General features: G+C 36.0%; 1 protein-coding gene across 2 annotated transcripts in view; it reads right to left on the bottom strand.

Annotated features, from left to right (window-relative positions):
• Positions 1-3,626: 3,626 nt before the first annotated feature.
• Positions 3,627-27,032, bottom strand: part of ephb2a (eph receptor B2a) — a 71,701-nt gene continuing 48,295 nt past the window's right edge. Inside the window, exons 4-16 of one of the 2 annotated variants that reach the window (XM_056268060.1) lie at positions 21,817-21,972; positions 19,700-20,035; positions 13,931-14,055; positions 13,511-13,673; positions 11,560-11,668; positions 11,105-11,169; positions 10,168-10,290; positions 9,609-9,856; positions 6,057-6,272; positions 5,807-5,956; positions 5,387-5,580; positions 4,010-4,165; positions 3,627-3,807 (exon numbers count right to left, since the gene is read on the bottom strand). In XM_056268060.1, coding sequence (XP_056124035.1) covers positions 3,699-3,807; positions 4,010-4,165; positions 5,387-5,580; positions 5,807-5,956; positions 6,057-6,272; positions 9,609-9,856; positions 10,168-10,290; positions 11,105-11,169; positions 11,560-11,668; positions 13,511-13,673; positions 13,931-14,055; positions 19,700-20,035; positions 21,817-21,972 — 2,150 coding nt within the window. In that variant the 3' untranslated portion in view covers positions 3,627-3,698. The remainder of the gene's footprint in view (positions 3,808-4,009; positions 4,166-5,386; positions 5,581-5,806; positions 5,957-6,056; positions 6,273-9,608; positions 9,857-10,167; positions 10,291-11,104; positions 11,170-11,559; positions 11,669-13,510; positions 13,674-13,930; positions 14,056-19,699; positions 20,036-21,816; positions 21,973-27,032) is intronic. The other variant, XM_056268061.1, reaches the window with a different exon arrangement.

Genomic DNA, 27,032 nt, shown 5'->3' with positions numbered 1-27,032 from the left:
TTGGTCCTGGAGTGTCGTTGTCCTGCAGAGTTTAGCTCCAAACCTAATCAAACAAACCTGAGCAAGCTAATCAATGTCTTCAGGATTACTAATGCTAAAGGCAGGCGAGTTTATATCAGGGTCGGAGCTAAACTCTGCAGGACAGCGGCACTCCAGGATCGACGTTGCCTATCCCTGACCTGGAGAGACTGGAGAACTAGACCTGGAGGAATGATCTCTGATCTCTTGTCAGGTGTTCTCCAAACTCATCGGGTATTATTGGAGAAACCTCAGAGCTGTTATATTGGCAAAAGGAGGTTGCAAAAAGTATTGAATAAAAAGGTGCCATTAATTGTGGCCAGTGTGTAATAGAGAAAAACATTTATTTCATAATGAGATTTTCCACCATTTTAAAAAGTTTTCCTTCAATGAAAGGTTAGATTTTTGTCCTTTTTAAAAAAATAAAAGGTCAATAGGATTAACAATGTAGATTTATTTTCTACATATTTATCAAGGGTACCAAAAATTCTGACCACAACTGTATACACACAAATACTTGTGTATGTGTATGCATATACATAAATATAAGAAATAATCTAAATATTAACAGGAAAATGTAGCGGTAAAAATAGGGGAAACTTTTTTCAAAACATGAAATCTGAAAGAAAAAAAACCCCACCAAGTGACAGATATAATATAGATAGAAAATAAACATTCCAATTCAGCCTGCACTTCTATTCAATTCTGTTGGCAGGCTCTGTGAGGAAATCAGCACTTGAAGTGCCTCCGATATGTTACAAAAACATCTGCAGTACAACAAACACTGGTGCATGATTATATGGTTAAGTGGAAAGTAATGGTGTTATTAAGTATAAAACAAATAAATAAAACTCATGAAGAAAATAAAAAAATATTCATCACATGACTTTGTACAAAAAAAACAAAAAAAACAATATCACACTGAACCAGTACTGGTTGCTTTGTCTACTATTCACAAAGTTGAATTTCTATAATAGTCCTCATATTGGCAAATGCTGCCAGCTCAAGATCCATCACATGGATAATTCCTCTTCATACATGAGTAGCACACATGTATAATTGTTTCTCCTTTTTTCTTGCTAATAGTCCATAGTCTATTTTAGATTGACAACCAGACAACATATCATAGCTGGTGAATATGGATGAGAACCAAACCATATCAAAGAGTAAAGGGTATATACTGTATATATGATCAAAATCTAATTTGATCTCATCTAATGAGATTGCAGATTTACCCACAGAACAGCCAAAATAAACTTCATAAAATAAGATGTGATAGTGGCTACATTTACATGCATAAACAACCTTTTCTTCCCTTTTATTCTGCATATGGAAACATTCTGTGTAAAGTTATACACAATATGACAGTATCAAGATAAAGATGACTGCATGAGATTCTTATAAAGAACTGTCTATTCTTCTAATTCTATTTGAATTTTAATAGTATAATGGGTGCACTTCATAAAATATATAAAAGTTGAGCTGCTTAGGTTAACCCTTGTGTTATGTTGCGGGTCAATTTGACCCGTTTCGATTTTCAAGTTGTTGGAAATACTGGTTAACCTTTGTTTTTTTTCTTGATATTTTGTGACTTTTTCTCATTTATCATGATGAACATGCATGCAAAGTTTCAACATGCTGATGTGTTTTGACATATACAAACAAAATTACTGTTACGTTCGTGATGTTCGCGGGTCAATTTGACCCTCATAGACAGCCATTCAAAAGCAACTGTACAGACACAAAATAAAAACATTTATTTTCTGTATGTCAGGGCACTTCAACTCCAGTTCTAACGTGCAAGTGCATCTAAAAGTGCTCTAACCCTAACCAAACACACTTGAAAAAGCTAAAATTACAGTGTTCAGAATTATTTGCAAATTACAGATGAAAATCTTTGTCAGACACAGATAGTAAAATAAGCTCTCATTTCAATATTTAAAATATCTAAAATACCTAGCTTTTAACCAAAAATTTTTATGTAGGATTTTCAAAGGCAGCTTCACAGAGCCAAAAAATAAATAAAAAACATTTATTTGATGTATGTTTTTGTTATGTTTGGTTTCTCACTTCCCAGTGAGTGAATAATGAAACTAGGAAAATAGGTCTTAGGAAACTAGGGAAAGTTAACTTAGGAAAATGAAAAAATTTCATTATACAGCAATTTTTTTTTGTTCAGTTACGATGTTCAAAGCATAAAATGTAAAAATAAAATAAAATAAAAAGTTAAAAAAATATATGCAAAAAAAATCAGTATACTGTTTATTTTCCAATTTTGTCAAAACAAAACTGTTTTAAAAAATGTTTTAAAAACATTTTCATAAATCATATTTTCAGATATAATGTTTTTGTAATGTTTGACAAATGTTGATATTAAAAGTTTACAGTTTGTATCTAAATCTTTGTCGTTTTTCATAGTGTGATTTTTGAGGAATTGTATTGAATCCAATTAGGGTCAATTTGACCCGGTCCATAAGGGGTGTACACAGAAATCGAACAGAACACAAGGGTTAAGGTGACTATGCCAGAAATTTACATACACTAGTAGGCTATTCGTTTTTTGGATATACATCACAGCAGGGAAGAAAAGACTATCGCAACTTCCATTTCATGCTGACTTTAAACGTCTATGAAATAACAGATAACATTTGAAAAGACATGAGGCTTTTATGTGGCTTATTTGAAATACTGCAGTCACAGATAATACAGGAACATAAACTTGCATGTAAATGCAGCCAGAATGACATTTATGGATAGTTTTGGCCATTGGAAAGACTTAAGCTTGCCTTCAGTGCAGAGGTGGACAGTAACAAAGTATATTTACTTGAGTACTGTACTTAAGTACCCTTTTTGAGTATCTGTACTTTACTTGAGTATTATTTTTTCTGGAAACTCCTTACTTAAACTTCACTACATTTGAAAGACAAATATCGTACTTTTTACTCCACTACATTTCTGTCAAGGTCCTTGAGTAGAAAGTAGTAACGTCAGTCAGGGGATGATTTTGGTTTGGAAATGAAAGTCAGATTGACGTCAGAACCCGACGTCGGACAGACGTTGGATTTTGGTTGGAAATGAAAGTCGGGTTGACGTCAAAGCCAAAAAAACTTTAAATAGGGCACTATTTGAGGGAACAGCCATTTGGGTGTCTGAAACCATTGTGGACATTATTGAGTGCACTTATTCAATCTCACTATACTGGAACTGTGTTCTAGAAATAAATTTGATATTGATATGAGGGTAGGCAGGCATAGATTCAGAGGCATAAGGTACTGTAAGTATTACATACAACAATAATAAAACAATGCATTACTTTTGATAGTCAAGTACTTTTAAAAAGGAGTACTTCAGTACTTTTACTTAAGTCAAAATCGGTCTTTACAACTTTTACTTGTAACGGAGTAATATTTGACCAGTAGTATAATATACTTTCACTCAAGTAAGGAAGTTGCGTACTTTGTCCACCTCTGCTTCAGTGTGCTGGTGCTGGATTGAGACCATAAAGGTCTTGTGGTGATCTGTTCTTGATCATCCCCAGAGAAAGTGACTACTGCGGAGCTCTGGAGACAGGGGATTGCTTGGGGGGGGGGGGGGGGGGGGGGGGGGGGGGGCATCTTTCTGTGAGGAGGTCCACAGGGGTCTGGTCTGCACAGGCTGGTCCCGTCCTTCAATCCTAAGAATCAAACCTCCACTGACTGTATCTGGTTCATTTGGGCACGCATCATCTGCACACTGTTGAGAATCTTCTTCTGGTGGCCGGCTAGTATGACTCCCACCTTCAGAATATCTCTGCGAAGACAGAAAATGGGGCGTAAGAGACATAAACTGCTTAAAGTCATCGTCAAAGAATGATCTAAGCAGATAAGGCTATCAATGAAATTTACGGTAATACTGTAGGTTTCCGGTGGGTACAACATCTGGTCCTGTAACTTAGTAAAGAAAATGATCGATATGAATCCAGTAAGCTTTATGGAAGATAGTGAAAACATACTCCATAGTCATTTGAGACACCGCTTCAAAGGTAGTTAGGTCTTCATTTGCAAAGTTCTCCTTGTACTGGCCCATTTTAATGGCGTCCAGCCATTCATCTACTGTGCTGAAGCTGGAGAAGTCTGGTGTGCTGCGGTCCAGCAGAGGTAAATGTACGCTGTAAAACACAAACAGATTCAACATCACTAGGATATAACGTGTATTTAAAAAAAGTGTATTCTGCAAAATTAGAAATAAAATGTTTCAGACAGTTTGACCTAGTTGAAGGAATTAAAAATGACACACTAGAATTCAGAATTCATAATAACATGTACTACCGTTCAAAAATTTGGTCTGTAAGATTTTGTAATGTTTTTGAAAGAAATCTCCTCTGTTCAAGTCCAAGGCTGCATTTATTTAATATTGTGAAATATTAGTTTAATTTAAAATAACTGTTTTCTATCTTAATATATTTTAAAATCTAATTTATTCCTGTGATGGCAAAGCTGAATTTTCAGCATAATTACTTCAGTCTTCAGTGTCACATGATCCTTCAGAAATCATTCTAATATGCTTATCTGGTGCTCAAGAAACATTTATTATTATGTTAAAACAGTTGTGCTGCTTAATATTTTTTTGTGGATTTGTGTATTGTAGGAAACATATGCAGTCAGTTTTATTTTTTTGGTCCATGTGGTCCAGTTCACAAGCTCTAAAAAGCTCTAAACAAGCTCTTTGCTGTTGAACTGTACACATCACATACTGAGTTCTGAAAAGTCTTTCTCTGTAATGTTTTTTTTCCATGGGTGCTTTGGTGTGCATACATTTGTTAATCATATGGACCCCTTATATCATATGGTTATTAGGTGTCCTTTTGGAGTCTCCAAGTGTCTTTTTTTTTAAGACACCTACATTTACCTTAAAAAAAAGCTTGCAGAAAATACAGTTTTGTGAGAATCATCCTTCAATCCTTCAATCATCCTTCACTACTTTGCTAGATATAGCAAATGATGACAAAATAAACACGTTAAACATGATACCCTTTTGATTACAAATTAAACATTTGATTCTATTGACAGCCCTAGTCTAAACTTAACTTCAAATTAATTGAATAAATGGAAAATAAACTTATATAAATATAAGTTTACAAACTTATATATAAAAAATAAAAAAAGCATATCTTTAAGATGCAAATTAGGCAAAATTTAATTTAATTTGAATTTAAAACTAGATGGCGATATTTCTGAATTCTAATTATAAAGTGCAGACTTGCCAGTGCTAAGAAAACTGAATTGTAATCATTGTTTTCTTTTTTTTACACAGACTAATGAATTGAATTCAATGCTCAGTGCTTGCTGACCCCTTCAAGCCTGGGTTGACCCAAAATAAAATCTCTTACCCTGAAGAGAGAGGGGTGGTAGCCTTCAGGCTGCCAGGATTACGAATCATCTTATCCAGAGTGTTAACAATCTGACTGAATTTCGGACGGTTGTTTCTGTCCTTTTGCCAGCAGTCCAACATTAGTTGGTGCAGTGCATTTGGACAGTCCATCGGAGGAGGTAACCTATAATCCTGCTCGATTGCATTTATTACCTGGGGGGATGGGAGCAGAAATGACTAAAGAATGATTAAAGAATACATCAGAAACCTCATAAAATCATACTAAACTAAACATGTTCTTGAATGCACTTGTAGATAGTGTTTCATGACATAATTTGTCCACTAGGTGACATCCTTATCCAGCTCTTTATGAATGTACAGTAGCTTGATGAACAACCATCAATATGACCATGTAATCATATAAGAATTGATTCCATACATCTTGATTGCTCATGTCCCAGTACGGTCGCTCTCCATAGGACATGACCTCCCACATTACAATCCCATAGCTCCACACATCACTCGAGGATGTAAACTTCCTGTATTGAATGGCCTCGGGAGCAGTCCATCGTATTGGAATTTTCCCTCCCTGTGTGGACACTGAATTTAGTTAGGTACTGAACACATAATGCGTTAGCATGAATTATTAGGTCATATCAGGCCATATGACCCACTGAACACACACTCACCAGGGCACTTGTGTATGTAGGATCTGACGTGTCATCTTCCAGAAAGCGAGAAAGCCCAAAGTCAGATACTTTGCAGACTAGATTGCTGTTAACCAGTATGTTGCGGGCAGCCAGATCGCGATGTACGTAGTTCATGTCACAGAGGTATTTCATGCCAGCTGCAATGCCACGCAACATGCCGACCAACTGAATGACAGTGAACTGGCCATCATTTTGCTAAGAGGACATACAGAGAATACAAAAGTATATCAAATATATTACAATACTATTAAAAGGAAGTGTATAAGGATACACATATATTTATTCTGTTCATTATGAAAGGAAGGCATTTCTAGCATTATAAAATCAGTCTTTCTAGCAAAACATCTTTGTTCTGTGAGCTTGTGTCGCAATCTTGTGGAAAAACATCTAGAACTTAGTCCAGCTGTGCCTCTATGCAGACACATCTGGGTCCTGCCCAATGGGATCCTGGATCAGCTAAAATCAGCAGAAGGACAAGTGCTGTCACACATTGTGAGATAAAAAAGCTGAACTGAATAGATTTTTGGAAAATGTAGCCAAAAATATTAGTAAAAAAATAAATAAATCCATAAATCTAAATGTACAGAATTAAAAAAAACAAATGTGGCTTGTAAATAATTAAGATAAGGGGAAAAAAATGTTGTGTGATTATTGCAAGTCATTTCTTTATATATATAAATGGCACATGCTGCCTAAAAGGTGCACTCACATTTTTTTACATAGAAAAACAGGAAAGAAAAGAAATACAACACCGTTGAAAAGTTTGGGGTCAGTAAGGTTTTTCTCTTTTTAATAATATGTTTAATTTACCGGTAGCTGAAAAACATCAAATTGATCAAAAGTGACAGTGAAGCAATTTATAATGTTACAAAAGATTTCTATTACAAATTGCACTTGAGCACCAAATCAGCATATTAGAATGATTTCTGAAGGATCATGTGACACTGAAGACGAGAGAATTGTTGCTGAAAGATTTGTCATCACAGGGAATAAATTGCATTTAAAAATATTCTCAGATAACAGTTATTTTAAATTTAATTAAATTAAACATTTCCTTTTACTGTTTTTACTGTATTTTTAATTAAATAAATGCAGCCTTGGTGAACATAAGATACTTCTTTCAAAATCTTACGGAGCCCAAACTTTTGAACGGTGGTGTAAATATTTCTTTTGGGATTTTTTTTTAAAATGTAAAATCATTTACACTTAAAATGTAATGAAGATACCAGCCACATCAGTGTCCTAAATAATACAATATATTTTATTCTACATAGAGCGGGTCACATTACAGCTGAATTTTACTGTCACTGGACAATTTAACTTGTGGAATAAATCAATGCTGGTTAACTGTTAAAGGTGCCCTAGAATGTTTTTTATTATTATTTTATAATGTTTCCTGGGTTACCCTTATAACGTTAGTATGTTTTTTAGATAAAAAAATAATCATAATTTAGAAATAAATGGCATTTTTCCTAGCCTGCTTTTAGCCTCTGATTTGAACACTCTGTTTGAAGGGGCGTGTCTGCTGTGGGATTCAGTGTAACCGCGGCCACTGCTGTGATTGGCTGACAGCTTGCATATGAAATATCAACGCATTACATGTGAAACTCTCTCCCGAATACTTTTACTACAGCTATTATACGTTTTTACTATAACAGCTATCGAGATTAACGAATCGTGAGATGTTTTTAAAGTATTTAGATCTATTCCCATCACATAAAATGTTGCCGTGATGAGCATTGAGCAGATGACAGTGTGTTGATCGCGAGAATGAAGATCTTATCATTGCAAAGCAGTTTCTGCACTCTCTCTAATGCTTTCACCAATGCAAACACGATGATGTAAATACAGTAAGAGCTTCGTTGTGCAGTAACGTGCGTCATTGATTTCATAACGAGTTTGGCAAGTGTCCAGATAAACTCGCGCTGTGTGGAAAGATTGTTCTTTGATCGCTTTCTGTATATAATTTGCTCACAATTTAAATACGATTATTTTCATCCTACTAAAAGAAACGATGTGAAGCTGATATTTTAGTCACTGGCTTGACTTACTGATGCATAAACAGTATTGAACGATTTTGAGAGAAAGATTACCTGTCAGAACTTGAACAATTACACATCAGAAAGTGTTGCTTGGTAGCTCGATCCGAGGCCAGCTCTGTATTGGCCCAAGTTGAGGAAACAGTCGGTGAAATGTTTGGAAATTTCCAGAGAAAATAAAATTAACCCATTGTTTCTTCAGAGGCTCAGATGAAGGAACTAAAAAATACTTATGTGTTCATGTGTACATCCACACTGAGCAACTGCCATGCTTCGGCTGCGCAGTTCCGCCTGGCATTGAGGGCTGGCATTATGCAAATATTTGGAGGCGTGCATATTAATGATCCCGACTATTGCGTCACAGTCGGTATTGTGTGGAGAACCGACTGTTTTTCAGGGGTGTTTTTCATAAACGTGAATTAAATGAGAACGCGAAAACAGTCCAGTTTGAGATTCACTCTATGTCATGTCCATGCACTGAACTCTTGTTATTTGACTATACCAAGGTAAATTCAATTTTGAATTATAGGTCACCTTTAAAAGAGCATTTTTAAATTGGCCATTTTTCTTTTTTGCGTGATACTGCATCCACACCACTAGGTGTCAAAATTTAACATACAAAATTTAAGGGCACTTTTAGGGTACGTTTACACGACAACGATATGCTTAAAGGGTTAGTTCACCCAAAAATGAAAATTCTGTCAGTCACACATGTTAAATCGCATCACACACATGACCAGCGTCGGCCAATAGTGAGCCTACGTGTAACGTGCAACACAGAAGCTTTGCGCAATATCACTACGTGAAATCTCAAGGCCCACAGGGAAGGAAATGAATAGTTGAATAAAGTCGTTATTTTTGTTTGTTTTTTGCGCACAAAAAGTATTCTCGTCGCTTGAAAAACTTAAGATTGCGCCACTGTAGTCACTCGGACTATTTTAACGATGTCTTTCATAACTTTTGAGCCGGCCAGTTTCTATCCCTTAAGAAGCCTATGGAGGAGTGATCCAGCTCTCAGATTTAATCAAAAATATATTAATTTGTGTTCCGAAGATGAACGAAAGTCTTACGGGGTTGGAACAACATGAGGGTGAGTAATTACTGAAAGAATTTTCATTTTTGGGTGAACTAACCCTTTAAAACGGAGAATTTTTTCCTTTGAGTTTTCCGTGTACAGACGACACCATAGTCAAAATGATCCCCATTCGCACAGATCCGCGAAATCGAATAAAAACGCTGTATTCTGCTGCCAGGCCGTTAGATGGCGATGAAACACTATAGACTGAACATGTAATACGCATGTGCATGACGTCATCATCTTCAGAGATTTGCTGTTTTTTTGCTGTTTACACAGAGACCATTTTCAAAAACGTGCACTTTGAAATCCGTTTTCAAAAGTTTGAGTTTCCAGGCACCCAAAATGTAAATGAATGGCCAAAACGCATAAAAAGTTTTACGTTTTTTGGTTGAAAACAGTGTCGTGAAAACTTACCCGAAGGAAGGAGTCCAGTGATCCGTTCTCCATGAATTCAGTAATGATCATTACTGGAGTGCTCTTGGTCACCACTCCCTCCAGGTGGATGATGTTGGGATGGTCAAACTGCCCCATGATGCTGGCTTCGCTCAGGAAGTCCCGCCGCTGCTTCTCGGTGTAGCCTGATTTCAGAGTCTTGATGGCCACCAAAATCTCCCTCTTCCCAGGAAGCCTGAGATTACCGCTACATACCTCTCCAAACTCACCTAGACAGTTAACCCATATATAGACCAGTTGATTACACCTCAGGAAATGTAACATAAAATTCAATTAGATGAATATAATTAAATTAGCAGCCTGGTTTACTAAAACTTTGTTGCTCCTTTAACAATAATTAAAGGTGCGAACACATCAAGAGCTCCAGGCTTTTTGCTAGATTGTAGCTGCTTTCTAATTAACGGTTGATTTGCTTATATGCATTCGACTAACTAGATGAGATGGTTAGACTGCAAATCAGCACTCTATGCAATTCAGGCATATTAACATATTCCTAATTGATGTGAACAGTGACATTCACCTGCACCAATGACTTGCTCGATTTTCACACAGGTCACGTCTATTTCTTTGGCAAACTCGCGCACTGCCTCATTGGGATCCTCATATGTGAAAGGATCAATGTAGATCTTCATTCCTGGAGACACTTAGAAAGAGAAACAGGAGCTGCAGCAGCAGATGCAGATGCAACAGAAATATATGGCCTATATTGTAATAATTATATTTCAATGATTCTTGATAGATGGGGTGGGACAAACATAATTTAGCTAAATAGCAACATTTCTTCTTTAAAATTAGAAGATCACCAAAATGTCAACAGAAATGTACAATTTATTTTTATCTTTTTGTTTTAGCGTAATTACAACACTACATTTATATATTATATTATTATTATATTATATAATATTATATTATGTGCATGTTTTCACACTGTCACAAAATAGTAAATATACATTTTAGAATATTTATTTTAAAGTAAAATACTTTTTTTCCACTGCTGTAGCCTGTTTTGTTCCATATCTCAAGAACCACTGATGTATAGTTTAATTATTTAAATAACTAAATTAAATGTGATAATATTATAATAAACATCAATACAACATGACACTGCTCACATGGCAAACAAGCTAAACAATAAAGTGGGAGCATGCAAGCACTTCTGGGAGAGGACATGAAGCACAAATGAATTATGGTTTCTGCATGTATATGCTGAGTCAACTAGCTTAAGTGCACATTTTACCAACACCATATGGACCCATTCCAATACACTGCAGTTCATAAAGTGGCATTGTGTGGTAAAGATCTTCAAATTGTAAGTAAAGTTGTGCTGTGGTTTCAATGTTTATGTGTGCTGTGCAGGCAGTCTGCTGTTTTCATTTAATGATCTGAGTCTTGTTTAAAAAAAAATCAAGTAAATATTATAAGCACAAATGAAATATATGTCTGAATGGTTTACTCACTGTGGCCGCTGGTGTAATGCTGAATCTTGTCAGTGTATTCAGACTCTGTCCTGTCACTGCCTCTCCTGATAAGACCCCAACAGGAAGAGGAAGTCAGAAGAAAAACTTTCAAGCACTTTAAAGCTCTTTCTCAGTTTATAAGAGAAAGAGGAAATAAAACATCTGTTCAGTTCTAATTGTTTCCAGATCATGATAGATAGTTTTATTTAATGCCATGTCAGCATCTAAGGCTATTTTCATGACAAAAATTCAATTACAAAAATACAAATATCATATAAATACAATAAAAACAAGCAAACAAACACAAATCATATTATACAAATTTTTTTTAATTAACATATGATAAAAAATCCAAAACCTGTTCAGGCATAATCTTACTAAATAAGTCCTTAAGTGAAATAACTTCATGATCTGGATATAATACAATGCTCTTTTATGATTACCAACAGACTCACCGATTACAGACGATAATGAGCACAACCACCGCGATGAGAAAAACAACACCAGCCGCAGCAGAGCCGATAATGAGAGGCAGTTTCTCCTGCAGGCTGGAGTTATACTCGTCTTCAGATGTACACATGGCAGACACAAAATCAGATCAGTTAGGCAGAGTTTTACATCACAAAAGTCTTTTTTTTTTATATATAAATAAAATAAAACAGACCTGCTGGAAACATTATAATTTCTCATGCTTTAACCAAGTACATTTGAGGTTTCTCCACATTTTAAAGATGAACATTGACATTTGAAACGCAGGGGTATTAATCTAAATGTTGGCAAAGAATCAAGATACACATACAAAAAATTGGGGCTCTGTAAGAGTTTTTTTTAAATGTTCTTAAAACAAGTCTCTTATGCTCAACCAAGACTGCATTTATTTGATAAAAAAATTCAGCAAAAATGGTGATATTTTGAAATAATATAACAAAATAGAAACTTTTCTATTTTAAAATGTAATTTTCAGCAGCCATTACTCCAGTCTTCAGTGTCACATGGTCCTTCAGAAAACATACTAATATGCTGATATGCTGCTCATGAAACTTTTCTTATCATTAATGTTAAAAACAGATGTGCTGCTTAATATATTTGGGGAAAATGTGATTAAAAATATTCCTGGATTCTTTGATTTTTTTTTGTAACAATGTAAATGTCATGATCAGTTTAATGCATCCTTGCTGAATAAAAGTACAAATAAAATAAAATAAAAAACTCTTACTGAGCCCAACCTTGTAATGGTAGTGTATATTTTTGCTGCCACATTTTATATCACAGTGTTGTTGAATTCTTGATTCTGATTGGCTGACAAACATTCTTAAAGGTGCAGCATGCAATATCCCAGAATTGTTGTTGAACACTAGCCTGGTTAAAACCAGACCATTCTCAGTTGTAACTGAGTTATGGTCTGGCAAAGCGTCATAGACAAATCATTTCCAGAGGGGCGTCACCAATGGACGTCGCAGATAGACCTAAAACCAATCAGAGCGATGAAGGAGATGACGTATGCAGAGCGGGGGGAGAAACATCTCCGAGTGTTGTTCTTTGCTCGGTTTTTAACAAAAAGGAAACGTTCAAATCGCTCAAAACAGACGCGATAGCTGATTCGAACGAGTGATGTTCGACGGCGACATCATCTAATGTAGGCTACAAAATCTGCTTCAAAATCCCAGCGCTGTCGTCATCGTGTAAAGCCCGCCCCAACGTTTCTGATTGGTGCCGCGATTTCGGCGGATTGGAAATGAGCTTGAATGAGCTCTTTGCCAGACTAACTTTCAGAGCAAATCTAAATTTGCCGGAAGTTGTCTGGGTTTTCCCAAGCTAGTTAAACACTGTTGATATTTGAAATCAACCCAAACAAACCCACCCCCTCTCTTCATTGCCCCGCCTCCAAAATTCATGAACACTTTTAACTAACTCTAACTGGTCTCGAACCCAGGTCGTCGACATGCGAGACTGTCGCGCTAACAAGGACGCTAAACACTGAATTCTCTAGTTTAGCATCACCAGCTGGCCTGTTACACTGCACACACAATGCAAGAGTGGATGTCTATTTACCATAGCAGAAGCTAATCAAAACAATGATTCACGAAAAATAAAGCGAAGATGATTAACGAATGACAAGGAAGCACAAAAAATGAATGTGCATACACTAAAATAAATACAAGCAAGAGTTGGTTGTCACCAGCAGCACAGCAGCTCCATACAAACAATGACACTCAAAACTGTCCTGTAACTATGGCTAACATTACAACAACAGCATTTCATTTCATTTCAGAGACAGGAAAGCAGTATTTGCCAGACTGTGGCACCTTATTAACTATTGACAATTGCATTGACTTGAACATAAATAATCAGACTACTATTTAGGAAAGTAAAACAGCAAAGTGTTTAGTTTCAAAAGCCCAATACCTTCAGTCATTGTTTGGAAGAACATCTTCCCACTGAACCGTCCAAAGCCCGCCACTGTTCGGGCCCGTACCTGGAACACGTAGATGGTCCCCTGCTTCAGGCCACGGATAACTGCTGTATTAGTCTGACTCCGCAGCAGAGAGGAGTTCGACTCAGCCGTATACTAGATTTAGACCACAGATCAGAGATCATCATAAAATAAAAGCCATACAGAAACCTACATTAGCATTTAGAATTAAATAAAATGGTGCATATTTTTGAAGAAAGTCAATAACTCTAACAATATAAATGAACTAAATTAATTTAAGCTTGTACAAGAACAGAACAAATACATCCCCAAGTAATTGTTTATTGCTTTAAAGTTCACCTCAGTTTAAGTCCATTGAATGAGAGAAGAGGATCGTGTTCAGTACTTATTACCTTCTCATAATATTGCAGCTCATAGTCCAGAATGACCCCATTGGGCTGGTCTGGCTGGGACCAGGACAATGTGATACTGTCCACAGCTCGGTTGACCTGATGCATAATTGACACAGCAGATGGAGCTGTAGAGAGGAAGATGAAACAAAAAGGAAACAAATGAGAAATATATATAGCTGGATATACATAAAGTTTAGGAGTTCATCTGAGAATCTTTTCATGAAAAATGAGCTCATAATAAAGAGTGGTTCTTAATCCCGACAGTGTTTCGATCACCACACAGGATTGCAGCCAAACCAAGGACACTCTCTAACTTTAGAATGACTTTCATTAAGAACATTAAAATTAATGTTAAAATAAACTCTATGATTTTTAATATATCATTAAGTAAATTACTTCGATTTTCATGATTAATTGTAATGAACGATTATGTTCGATATGTTTTATACAGTATGTTTGGGGTCAGCAAGATTTTTTTTCAAATAAATACTTTTATTCAGCAAGGACGCATTCAATCGATCAAAAGTGACAGTAAATATTTTTCTAATGTTACAAAAAATTTCAACTTTAAATAAATGCTGTTATTTTTAACGTTCTATTCAAAATGCTTAAAAAATCTAATCAGTTCCCTCAGATACATTTAGCAGCAACTGTTTTCAACATTGATAATAATAAGAGATCCAACAAAGATCAGCTATAATGTCTATAGTTCTGGAGCTAGAGCTCACATGCTAACTGGCCTCTGCGTAGCACTCACAATTCCCTGGCACCCGTGCCGTTTTGGATATAGAGGAGCCATTATGTCAACTGCAGCTTCAGACTGACTACTAACTGGAAAGAAAGACTCTGGAAGCCCATGTAACACTTCATTATCATTTACAAGCCTTAAGAAGCAAAAAGACAAGCGTGAAAGCTGGCAAACACTATGGCTGCTGATAAAACTGCACTCATGGTTTAAAGATCAAACAAATCACAGTGCCTTAAAGCCAACCGATGCCTTGTATGTGAAGTTTGCTCCTGGCATGCTTGCTTGGGTGTGTAGGGAGGAATGCCAAATACTGATTCCCCAGACATGCGTGATAAAATATAATAGGTAAGACAATATCTCAGCATTTTAATCCTTTTCAAATACTCTGATACTCTTTCACATGTGCCATCTCTGTATAATGATAGCTGTTAATCCCAAAGAAAGATGTTTTATACGTTGTATTTATAGTTGGCTGATGGTTGATTGCTCGGAGAGTTTGAGGCCTCAGGTTGTTATGCGTTCTCTGTTGCCGATCAGAGCTCAGGAAAATTAAGCTCACAATGTTGTGTAAAAAATATGTCTTGTGCTATTTAGTTTCTCTGTAAACTTCGATCCTGAGCTTTGATTAAGTGTTTTTCCATGCGCTAGTTTCGATGGGCAGAACAGGCTCTGTCTTGATTTACTGCGCTGAATGGTGGGATGGTGTGTGAGGAGGATGGGATTGTTGAGAAGTTGAGCGTGCCATTGTGTATTTTGGAGAGATTCATCCAAACAACACTAGGAAAGACAGATGTGATTAGACTAGCACTCTAAATAGGAAGACGAACCATTTCAAACAATCACAAAATTCAATTCCTCAGACGCATGTAACTTTTTCACCCCCATCATTTGTAAATAAGCTGATGACAGGACTGCAACTTGGGTCATTATTAAAGACAAGCCAGTCAAATTGTCATCATTTACTCAACCTCACATCTTTTGAAACCAGCATGACTTTCTAGTTTTATACAAAAAAACTGAAATTTAATGTTCAAGCTGCTCTTTTTCATACAATGAAACTGTAAATGGTGACCATACTGTATGATCCTTCAGAAATCATGCTAATATGGTGATTTGCTGCTTAAGAAACATTTGGTAACACTTCACAATACGATTTCATTAGTTATCATTAGTTACCTACTGTAGTTAAAATGAACTAAGAATGAACAATACTTCTACAGAATTTTTTTATCTTATTTAGTTAATTCTAACATTTACTAATACATTATTCAAATCAAAAGTTGTTAATGGACTGTGTCTTCTTACATGAACAAATAATGAATGATTTTTATTTTTATTAACTAGCATTACCATTAACAAATGAGACATGATTGTAAAAAGTCACCAAACATTTATTTTGAATTCAAACCTTTTGTAACAATGTAAATGTCTTTTCTCTCACTTTTGAAATCTTATTGACTTTTGATCAATTTAACGCATCCTTGCTGAGTAAAAGTATTGATTTCTTTAAAAAAGTAACTTACTGACCATAACCTTTAGATCAGTAATACATATAAAACTCATTGGACTACAATGACAACAAAAACAAAAATACTAATATCCTTTGAATCTTGTTTATTCTAGTAAGCACCGATGGTTTGTTTAACACTCTACAATATTTCAAAATAAACTCAGTTTCTAAAGTTGAAGAAACCCAGAGCATCTGAAGAGAATCCCCCACAGGTATGTGGCTGTAAAATAGAGCAAGTCATAATATATGAAAATAAGTTCTCTCGGTTTGATGAGGTGATCGGTTTTCCAAAGAGTCTGCAGTAAGTGGTACTTCATCATTCCGCTGCTCTCTTTGACTGCAATTTATGAGAAATACAAGTAGTACTCTCTCAGTGAAAAACATAAATTCATATGTCCTTGCGGTATTCTGGAGGAAAATAAGAGGAACCGATTACGAGCATTTCCATCTGAAATGGAGCTCAGAATCATTATTTTCTCCACAAGAATTTCCACTGTGGCAACTGACAAAGTCATTTCCTTGTTGATCGCAGCTTAAAACAATGTAGACTTGAATTAATTCTCATTAATGGGAATACCTACAAGCCTAATGTTTCCAAAATGGAGGTTCTTATGGTATGGACCATGTTATATATATATATATATATATATATATATACTGTATATATATATATATATATATATATATATTATTGAAATTCCTTCCCTTAGGGTTAAATATCTAAAATAAAAGAATAAAAAATAAATAATATTAATAATTTCCTTTTGCTGTTTTATTTACTTTTAGGACCCTTCCTAACTTGATTCACATTTCATGCATTTTATAAAACCCATTAGCTTTTATAACTTAGTACTGTAAGTTTGTCAGAGAAACATTATTAATAAATCCCTGAGCGTGGGAGGACGTTTATAGTTCCTGAGTGCTGTGTAAACCCGTGGCTGTTGAGCTCACGCTTAGGCTCTGGTTGAGTCCTGGCATTGTCCCCTCTCTCTGTGTTTTGGGGACGCGGGTGGTGTGAGGTGGATTTTTGTCTTTTAATGGCAGCAGTGAAGCAGTAATGTGGACTGACAGGCACACCGGTGGAGCCCCAGCCTCCAGTGATAGGGCCAGCGAGTTCACTGCAGCACAGCCGGGGGCACGGCTCTCATTAAAATGCTCTATTAAACACTATTATGTTCCTTTTGAACTGGTTCCTTTTGACTGACATTTAAAATCCCTGTACAGAGCAATATGATGAGTGTTGTGGACTAGCTTTCAGTCCTCTGATAAAATTGAAGGAACATGAGAAACCTGATCAGGTGAAGATAAAAAGATGCAAACACATCAGTTTCATGATGAAGTCCTCTAATACTCAAAGCAGCAGAAAAACAAAAAACTGGGCAACATGAATAGTGAGACTCACAGAGATACTAGTGTGTGACTACAGTCTGGTGATGTGCAATACAACATATTTACAAAATCAGCAGGGATCTAGAGATGATACTAGACAACAACAAAAAAACAAAAAAAAGGTATACGAAATTGTAAATAAATAATTAAATAAACATTTACCAAAATGTGATAGTATTACTTTCAAACTAAATACTAGCTGGAATATATTATATGGAATATAATAATTTAATATATTATATTATATATATTTCCAGATAATATTTTGCACATATTTATACAAATATATAGTACACATTTATATATAGTATGCATTATATATAATATAATATAATATACATACATATATATATATATATATATATATATATATATATATATATATATATATATATATTCAATATATTAAAATATGTATATTTATATACACATCTGATATATACATATTTTTGAATTAGCTTTAATAACATATTTGAAAAATATATATAATATATAGTATAATAAAATAGCAATAATTATATTATTATTTATTAAATATATTGTTATAAACATTTATAATATTTATTAATAATATAAAATATAAATAGGTCTTTGCACATACTTTAATATTTACTTTTACTACTACTATTATTACTGTTATTTTACAATCATTTTTGGAGGTCGATGGCATCAAAACGTTTGAAAACCCCTGAACCAGTCGAACTTACTATTCAGCTTCAGTTAAAGCTGCTGAAGGTAACTTTTGTAAAAAAATATTTTTTACATATTTGTTAAAACTGTCATTATGTCCTGACAGTAGAATATGAGAAGGATAATCTGTGAAAAAATCAAGCTCCTCTGGCTCCTCCCAGTGGTCCTATTGCCATTTGCAGAAATACACGCTCCTGGTCAGAAACAACCAATCAGAGCCAGGAGGAATGTCTTAGCAGTGTCAATCACGCTCGTGTACGCGCTGATCACACCCCTCTCTTGCACAGCACGTACCGTCGTTCAAACTCAAGATTGCTGGTGTGCCGCAGCTGTGCTTATGATGGAGAAACAACCTAAACTGCCAATTTCTCGAAGGGCACCTGCTCATAAAACAAAGAGGTAAAAGGAAAAAGACTTATGACGATAAACAAGCGAAAAAGAAAGAATTAGACAGAGCCCATTGACTCTGTGTCAAAACTCTAGCCGCGTAACATGTAGATAAAATGTCACGCACTGTGCAAAGCAACAATTGAAACCTGCTAATTCACTGGCTTGTCATGTTGCTGAAATAATGTACTAGCAAACCTTATCTAGCATTAGGCCTACATTCCGCTAGAATAATTACTTACATACTGTTACGTTAGTTACCGTTATATTATCTTACTAGCTATTTATAACTTATAGAAAGGGTGCAACGTTACAAAGTTACATTACATGTATTGCAAAATGCGTAATGATTTGAGGACCAAGTTTGTAGTCAAAGTATGGGCAGGCCTTAGTCAATGTAAAGCATATTGTTGATGTTTCGTCCCTACTAGTGAATGTGCCATAACTGGTTATCCGCCGTCATCGGTGGCCCTGGTGACTAGCCTGCGCGTTCACGGCAGGCTCCGCTGTGGGGGAGGAGCTGTGGAGGGAGGGCTGTAGCGCAGCAGAGAGCAAGGGGGTGGGACCTGTAAGTTGTGCTTGTTCAAATTTTCAGGCTAAGTCAATGTTTTCTCAAAACTCCCTACTGCAGCTTTAAGTCTAGTCTGACCCATTCCTGCTACATAGTCTGTCTACTATTGCTTTCCTGTAGCACAAACAGTGCCACGCTTGCAAAGCCAATGTCATGGGTTTGATTCCCAGGGAAAGCAAGAACTGATAAGAATGTAAATGTGTACCTTGAAATGCAATGCAAAGTCGCTTCGCTTTGGATAAAAGCGTCTGCCAAATGCGTAAATGTAAATGTATTACTGCTGCTGCCTGTCACTGCTCAGTGTATTTTATCCGTATACTAATTTCCAAAAAAAGCAAAATAGCAGGAAAAAAAGCTAAATAAAAGCTCCTGAAATTCAAGGTCAAATTCAGCCCACAGCAAGTTGAAAACATTTCGACTATGAACATCATCTGCGATGTCTCAAACTGTAACTGGAGTTTACTGCGGTCTTACCAGCCTGGTTTGTGGTGATGTTGACAGCGGTGAACTGAGGCGAGTAGGGACTCTGGTCAGACACTCCATTCACAGCCTGGATCTCAAAAGTGTACTGCGTGTGGGCCAGCAGGTCACTGATATGGACCCATGAATCGGTCAGGCCCAGTTGGCGAGGCACGAACTGCACGTTGTCACCGCAGCGAGTGCATGACCCTCGACCCGAACCACAGCTCTTGCAGATGATGTTGTAGACCACATCCTGTCGACCTCCGCTCTCCTTCGGCGGATCCCACTCCAGCCGCAGGGAGGTCTCGTTCACGCTAGAAATCACTCTATGGGGCGCAGACGGAACCGCTGTGGAAAGAGAAACACTGCCTCATCAGCAGGTCCGTGTCTTATCGGGACATGAGTTTAATTAAACACAAGCCTAGGAATTCTTGGATTATGTGGTGTAATGTGCAGGAAAAAGTATGTGAACCCTTTGAATTTGTCTTTGAAATTTGATCTGATCATCAAGTCGCAACAATAGCCTACCTAAAGTCACCCTAAATTAGGCCTATGTGATGTAACTTTACATGTCCTGTCCCATGTTTTTTTCCCCTCATAGTCTGCTGGGTTGCTGACTTAAGCACATTCTTCTAACTGCTTCGTCTTGTGTCTTTATGATCGGATTTTAGCCTTTATGATCAAGCCCATTATCATTGTTCCTTTAAAAAAGAAACTGGATCAAAGTAATCTCCGCTTTCTAACAAGCCACATTAAAGTAACAATTTCATAATGGGTAATGACAAGAGATGAAAAGAGAAGTGGTTCATTGTAATGTAAAACAAGAGTTAAAGAGAAGAATGTTCTCCTCCCTCTATTCTGGACACAGTGCAGCAGTTCAGATTACTGACAGCGTAGAGCACTACTCCACTATTCACACAGGCTCACCCTTCCCAAAAGAACAGAGCATTATGCAAATCTCGACGGGTCAATCTCGCTGCTCGGTGAGTTACAGCAACGAATGAATGTTCAGTGAGTTACGCACACATTTTCATTGGCTGCACTTAACTGAAGGTTTAAAAAGGGCAACCGCATACAAAAATGAAAAGACAAAAGACTGCCTATAAGCTCAAGCAAGTCTCCTGTGCTAAAGTTGTTTTTCTGAGTAGGGATGTCAAAATGACCAGTACTGTGTGTGAATGAAGATACTAAAACAAAGTAGTATTTTGCAATAGCAGTCTTTTTACAGTATAAACTCAATTCAGAGGGCTCTCGGGTTGATTAAAAGCATAAAACTGCTTTTAAATATGCTCATATGTGTATTTGAACCAGTGCAATATGTCTTGCAAATGCAATGTAAACTGTAGCTTAATAAACCTGCCACTGTCTATTATATCATTAATATATATCAAATGGCAATAATAATATATAATAATAATAATTACAACAATAATAATAATTGTTATTATATGTAATTACATTATTATATAAGCATTGTATATAATTATTATTATAAATAACACTATTGTTGTTAATATTAATAAACAACAACAACAACTATGATCTTTATTACTAGATATGCACCAATAATAAAATTCTGCCTGACAAGTCAATAATTATTTTTATCTTATGGATAATCAATAAATGACAGCTATTAAAATTCTATATTATTCTGTCTAAAAATATATATATAATAAAACACTAAAAACTCAAATCAATCAATTTAAATGCTACAATTAAATCACAACATACAGTAGGAAAAATGTATATTTATTTTGAGATTTGCAATATATTGTTATTAAATTACTATTTTTAAATGATTAACTTCAACTGAAAGTTAGATTGTAGCAAAAGTAAACTAAAACAACAACAACAACAACAGGAAACGAGCAGCACATTTAAATATTAAATGATAATGATATATATATACAGTATATAAAAAATAATCTGTAATATTTTTTTTTAAACATCTGTAATATTGTCCAGTAACCAATATGGTATACTGATATATCAGGCATCCTTATTTATTACCATCTGTACTGTGAAAATCCTATTTCTGAGTGCTTTGTAGATCAAAGCCTGTCTGATTTTCCAAAAAGAGAGTCAAAATCACTGTAAATGACATAAAATAGCATAAGAAAATGACATACTGGTGCATGGCATCTGTAGAGGGTCAGAGTCGGTACGGTAGTATCCACTGCGGCAGATACAATTGGTGGCACCCTCGTTGGTGGTGCGGCTGTTGATGGGACACTGGAGACATTGCTGGTCCCCTTGAGAGGCTTTAAAGGACCCAGATGGACAGGCTGCATTAAGAAAGGTAGAGAAAGTTTACTATAGTGAATAGCAAATCAGAATAAACAAGTAAATAATTTAGGGATTGAAGTTCATTTTTGTTCCTTTGAAGATCTATCACACATACATTAATATCTGGAGCTCACATTAATGTCTCCCCACGAGCACATTTTCTTATAAAACAGACATCTTTATATTTCTGTTTGGAATCGAAGAGAAACATAGGAAGGAAGTATCTGATGGGCCTCTAAGTGCAGTTTTGAAGCTTTATCTCGCACTGATAATCTTTTGTTTGGCACACAAAGAGCCGAATGGCACTCAGATATATCTGTGGAATAAACTAACAAAGACCTTGTTAAATCACAGCACAGCTTTTCCTTGCTGACTAGTCTTACTGAAAACAAAATGCAAATGCGCTTGTGCTATTCAGAACTAATTCTTTTTTAAATTAAGAATTTAATTACGTTTTTTGAAAGCTTTCTTTTAATAAGGTCTGAACTGGATATTTAGGCAATGGTTATTCTTCAACTGCTTCAGCAAGAATCTGTGTTGCCGAAAAGAGATGTTTACATGATTATGCATATACTGTACAATTCATAAACAGACCAACTCTTAAACTTCAAAATCCCACCATTGAAATAAAAAATAACAGCAGTAGAGGAATAACAGCAGTTTCAAAAGATCACATCATATAATATTTGTAGTATATTATATTGATGTCATGTTGTATTTATTTTAAACCTTTCATTTATCTTCCAGGGCATCTCAGTCTATAATCAACTTTTAATATATATTCAGTTTCCCCAATTTCTGAACAGAATCAAATAACATTTTATAATACTTTCCTTCTGAATTTAATATTTACATGTGAATTTACATTAACAAGTTAAATTATTTAATGAAATACTTTGGTAAACAAATTATTCACCACACTGAAATTAAAAAACATAAAATATAATTACACATGTGTTTTATGGGCATAACTCCATCTTGTTAGCTAATGTGACAAGCTGCCTGCATTGAGAGTATGACGAGGAGCAGCAGATAGTGCGTGAAGTTATTGTTATGACAACCATACATGCCAACTGATTTGCTGAAAGTATTATTTGCTGCTCAAGAAACATAGCTTATTAATACCAGTGTTGAAAACACCTGTGCTGCTTAATACTTTTGTGGAAACTATGATACCTGTATAATTTTTTTTTAATAATTTAAATGAAAAAAAATTCAGGATTCTTTGATGAATAGAAAGTTCATCAGCGTAAAATGTAACAGTAAATAACAGATTTTACATTTTTGGGTGAACTATTCCCTTTATAAGTCATTGATCCTAGCAGCTGAAACTATAGGCCCATTTCGATTTTTAGTGAATAGTCAGGACATACATAGGCCTACCTCATGAAACTGGGATTTTTTTGGGTGAATCAGAGCGTTAACACATACATAATTTAGAATATACTTAAGTCCCCCTGTAGTCAATAATTGGATCTCTTAAAACTCATCTTTGATCACCAAAATTACATATTTAATATATTTTTTTCTTGAAAAAAAAAAATGTCTTCATGCCTTAAAATAGCTTGAATATAACCCTACACCCTTGCCTCATTTAGTATACGTGGTTCTATGAAAATGCAAATTATCCCCGCCTCCACTCATTCAACACCAGCTCAGAGATCCACTCGTTGACGATCACACGTTGAAGTGATTGGTTACGAGGTATAGTTTATGATGTCAGAAATTTCTCCAGCGATTTCAAACCATGTTTTTGAGACTGTTTCTGGTTCACTGCAGTAACAGTTTTAAGGAGAAAATACTCAGCAATGGTGCTGACATATGAATTTGCACATGGTTTGTCTTAAAGCATATTAAAAACACCACATAGACATATTAACATCAAAAGCTTGATTTTCACCACAGGGGGACTTTAAAAACAAAACCTACACCATCCTGTCATGTGACAAAATCTAAAAAACATTTTCCCACAGACAGCAAGACAGACATCATCCTTTATTTGCTCACAGCAAATTAGTCAACAGCTGCCTCATCTGCCCCTCGGCCAAAATAACCTCCACACTCACAATAATACAAGCGCTTGTACCACACAGAAATAGCCCACTGACTCCGGTTGGAAATCAATCAAAGATTGAGGGTAGATGTAATATGAGTCACATATCATCTGCAGGTGCAAAGCAATCAACACTTACCAAGAGCAAAGTGTGTTCTAGGAAGTACAATGAAACTCATTCTATTAGCCTAATACCCCAAATGGCTTTGACAGTAAAACATTACTCTTGGCTGGCGCTCTCAGCCTATGATTGATGACAGAACATTCTCTTTCTGCCAGAAGGAATATAAGGCTTACACGCTCACACATCACAGTGAGTTAGAGCGGTGGACGTGGTGAATGAGGTGTTGGTTACAGTTGAATGAGGCAGAGTGGGTGTGAGTGACAGTGTACAGGAGTGGAATTAAATCTGTGGTACCACAGGGCTCCACAATAGAGATTGTGCTGTGCGAGAGGGAGTACGACAGAAGAACAATATCCTGGCGACATATTAGATGTGTGTGCCGAGTGTTCTGTACATGACTAGAGTATTTAAGTAGGCGCTAATGGATTTCTGGGAGAAATTGATTAAAGACTTTAAAATCTTACAGATCTGTTTATTTTCATTCCTGTGAATAGTTGTGCTCTTTTATTATGAGGCAGATTTTACAACAGAGAAATCACTGTAATCGTCTTGGTATAACAGTTTATCCTTTGGTGAAATACATTTCCATGCCTCTTAAACGCAAACTAACTTATTTAAAGGTGTGTAATTTTCTCAATGTTAAAATACTTTCTACCATGTCTTCTAAAATACAAGGACAATCGGTTTATGCTGGGAATCCAGACTTGTTTGAGAATCCACACCAGCCCAATCTAGCTCAACCAATGGCGTGAGTTTGGGGAGGGACTATCCGTTTAGCAGACCAATGGAAGATGATGTTAGTGTTCGCAATAACATTTATTTTTTATTTTTTAACAATTCCATTTGGCGATGCCATTACTGGTTGTTTTAGGGTGGTGGTGATTGAATTAGTGAACTTTTCAACTGATTCTGTCACGTTTTGTTTTATGTCAGTCATGTTTCATGTCTTTGTCATGTGATTCCCTGTTAGTCATGTGATCCTGCCATGTGTTCTGTGTTGTCATTGGTTCCTTTTTTCATTGTTCACAGGTGTCCCTTATCTAGTCATTAGTCTTGTGTATTTAAGCCCTCATGTTTGCCATGTGTCTTGTTTCAATGTAAGCTTCACGTTCATGTTTCTGCTTTGATCACGTTTTGGAAAAAAAGCTGCACTTGGGTTCTCATCTTAAAGGTCCCATAACATGAAATTTTCCCTTTCTGAGGTTTTTTAACATTAATATGAGTTCCCCTAGCCTGTATATGGTACCCCAGTGGCTAGAAATTTCAATCGGTGTAAACCGAGCTTTGGCTATCTTTCTTTGCCTTTGAGAAAATGAAAGCTCAGACGGGCTGATCTTGAATCTCCTCCGTATGACGTCATACGGAGGAAAGGTAACCTCCCCTTTCTCTACTTTGCCCGCCCAGAGAATTTGGCTCGCCCATGAGAAAATGAGCTAGGAAGTATGAACGCGCGAGCGCGATTTGAGTTTTTCCTCGAGAGATATCATGGCTTGCAAACGAGCGAAGCATGGCAGTTGATCAGTGTTCGGATGTACAAATGAACACAAAAGTATTTTTTAGTTCCTTCAACCGAGCCTCTGAAGAAACAATGGGTTAATTTTATTTTCTTTGGAAATGCGCCGACACAACTTCCCAAAGTTTTGTATGGTCCAAACATTTCACCGACGACTGTTTCCTCAACTTGTGCCAATACAGAGCTGGCCTCGATGAACGTCTGAAAATAAATCGATCGAGCTACCAAGCAACAATTTCTGATGTGTAGCCTAATTGTTCAAGTTCAGACAGGTAATCTTTCTCTCAAAATCGTTCAATACTGTTTATGCATCAGTAAGTCAAGCCAGTGACTAAAATATCAACTTCACGTCGTTTCTTTTAGTAGGATGAAAATAATCTTATTTAAATTGTGAACAAATTATATACAGAAAGCGATCAAAGAACAATCTTTCCACACAGCGCGAGTTTATCTGGACAACTCGTTATGAAATCAATGACGCACGTTACATTGCACAACGAAGCTCTTACTGTATGTACATCATCGTGTTTGCATTGGTGAAAGCATTAGAGAGAGAGTGCAGAAACGGCGTTGCAATGATAAGATCTTCATTCTCGCGATCAACAGACTGTCATGTGCTTGCTCAATGCTCATCACGGCAACATTTTTTTGTGATGGGAATAGATCTAAATACTTTAAAAACTTCTCACTATTCGTTAATCTCGATAGCTGTAATAGTAAAAACGTATAATAGCTGTAGTAAAAGTATTCGAGAGAGTTTCACATAGCTATTTCATATGCAAGCATGTCAGCCAATCACAGCAGTGGCCGGTTACACTGAATCTCACAGCAGACACGCCCCTTCAAACAGAGCGTTCAAATCAGAGGCTAAAATCAGGCTAGGAAAAATGCCTTTTATTTCTAAATTATGACTATTTTTGATCTAAAAAACATACTAACATTATAAGGGCAACCCAGGAAACATTATAAAATAATAAAATAACCCCATGTCATGGGACCTTTAACTTGCCTTCAGTGGACTTCATAACATTACAGATTCATGTGAGTGATTGAATCAAAATATTAATTTCATTGATTTGTTATGTGAGCCTTAAGGTGGAGTTATTTACAAAATCCAGTCATTTTTCAATAGGTGTCCGCACAATCGAATGTCATGTAAAATATTTCCCCATGCTCATTTTGTGTCGGGTTCCAGTTTTTCATGGAAATTCGCCACAATTACCAACAGAATGCTTGTTTTAAAAGTGACTTCTATGTGAATGATGGTTCAAACCTCACTTTTTTTTTGCAGATATCTCACTGAAATTGCTAATGTGACCACACCTTCACTCTAGGTTACAACATGTATGTGGTGACTTTTTGAGTCGCA

The sequence above is a fragment of the Rhinichthys klamathensis genome, unplaced genomic scaffold, assembly GCF_029890125.1.
Source record: "Rhinichthys klamathensis goyatoka isolate OS25496 unplaced genomic scaffold, OSU_Roscu_1.1 h1tg000269l_1, whole genome shotgun sequence".
NCBI lineage: Eukaryota > Metazoa > Chordata > Actinopteri > Cypriniformes > Leuciscidae > Rhinichthys > Rhinichthys klamathensis.
Note: the sequence above shows the minus strand (reverse complement) of the source record. Positions and strands in the feature narration are given on the sequence as shown.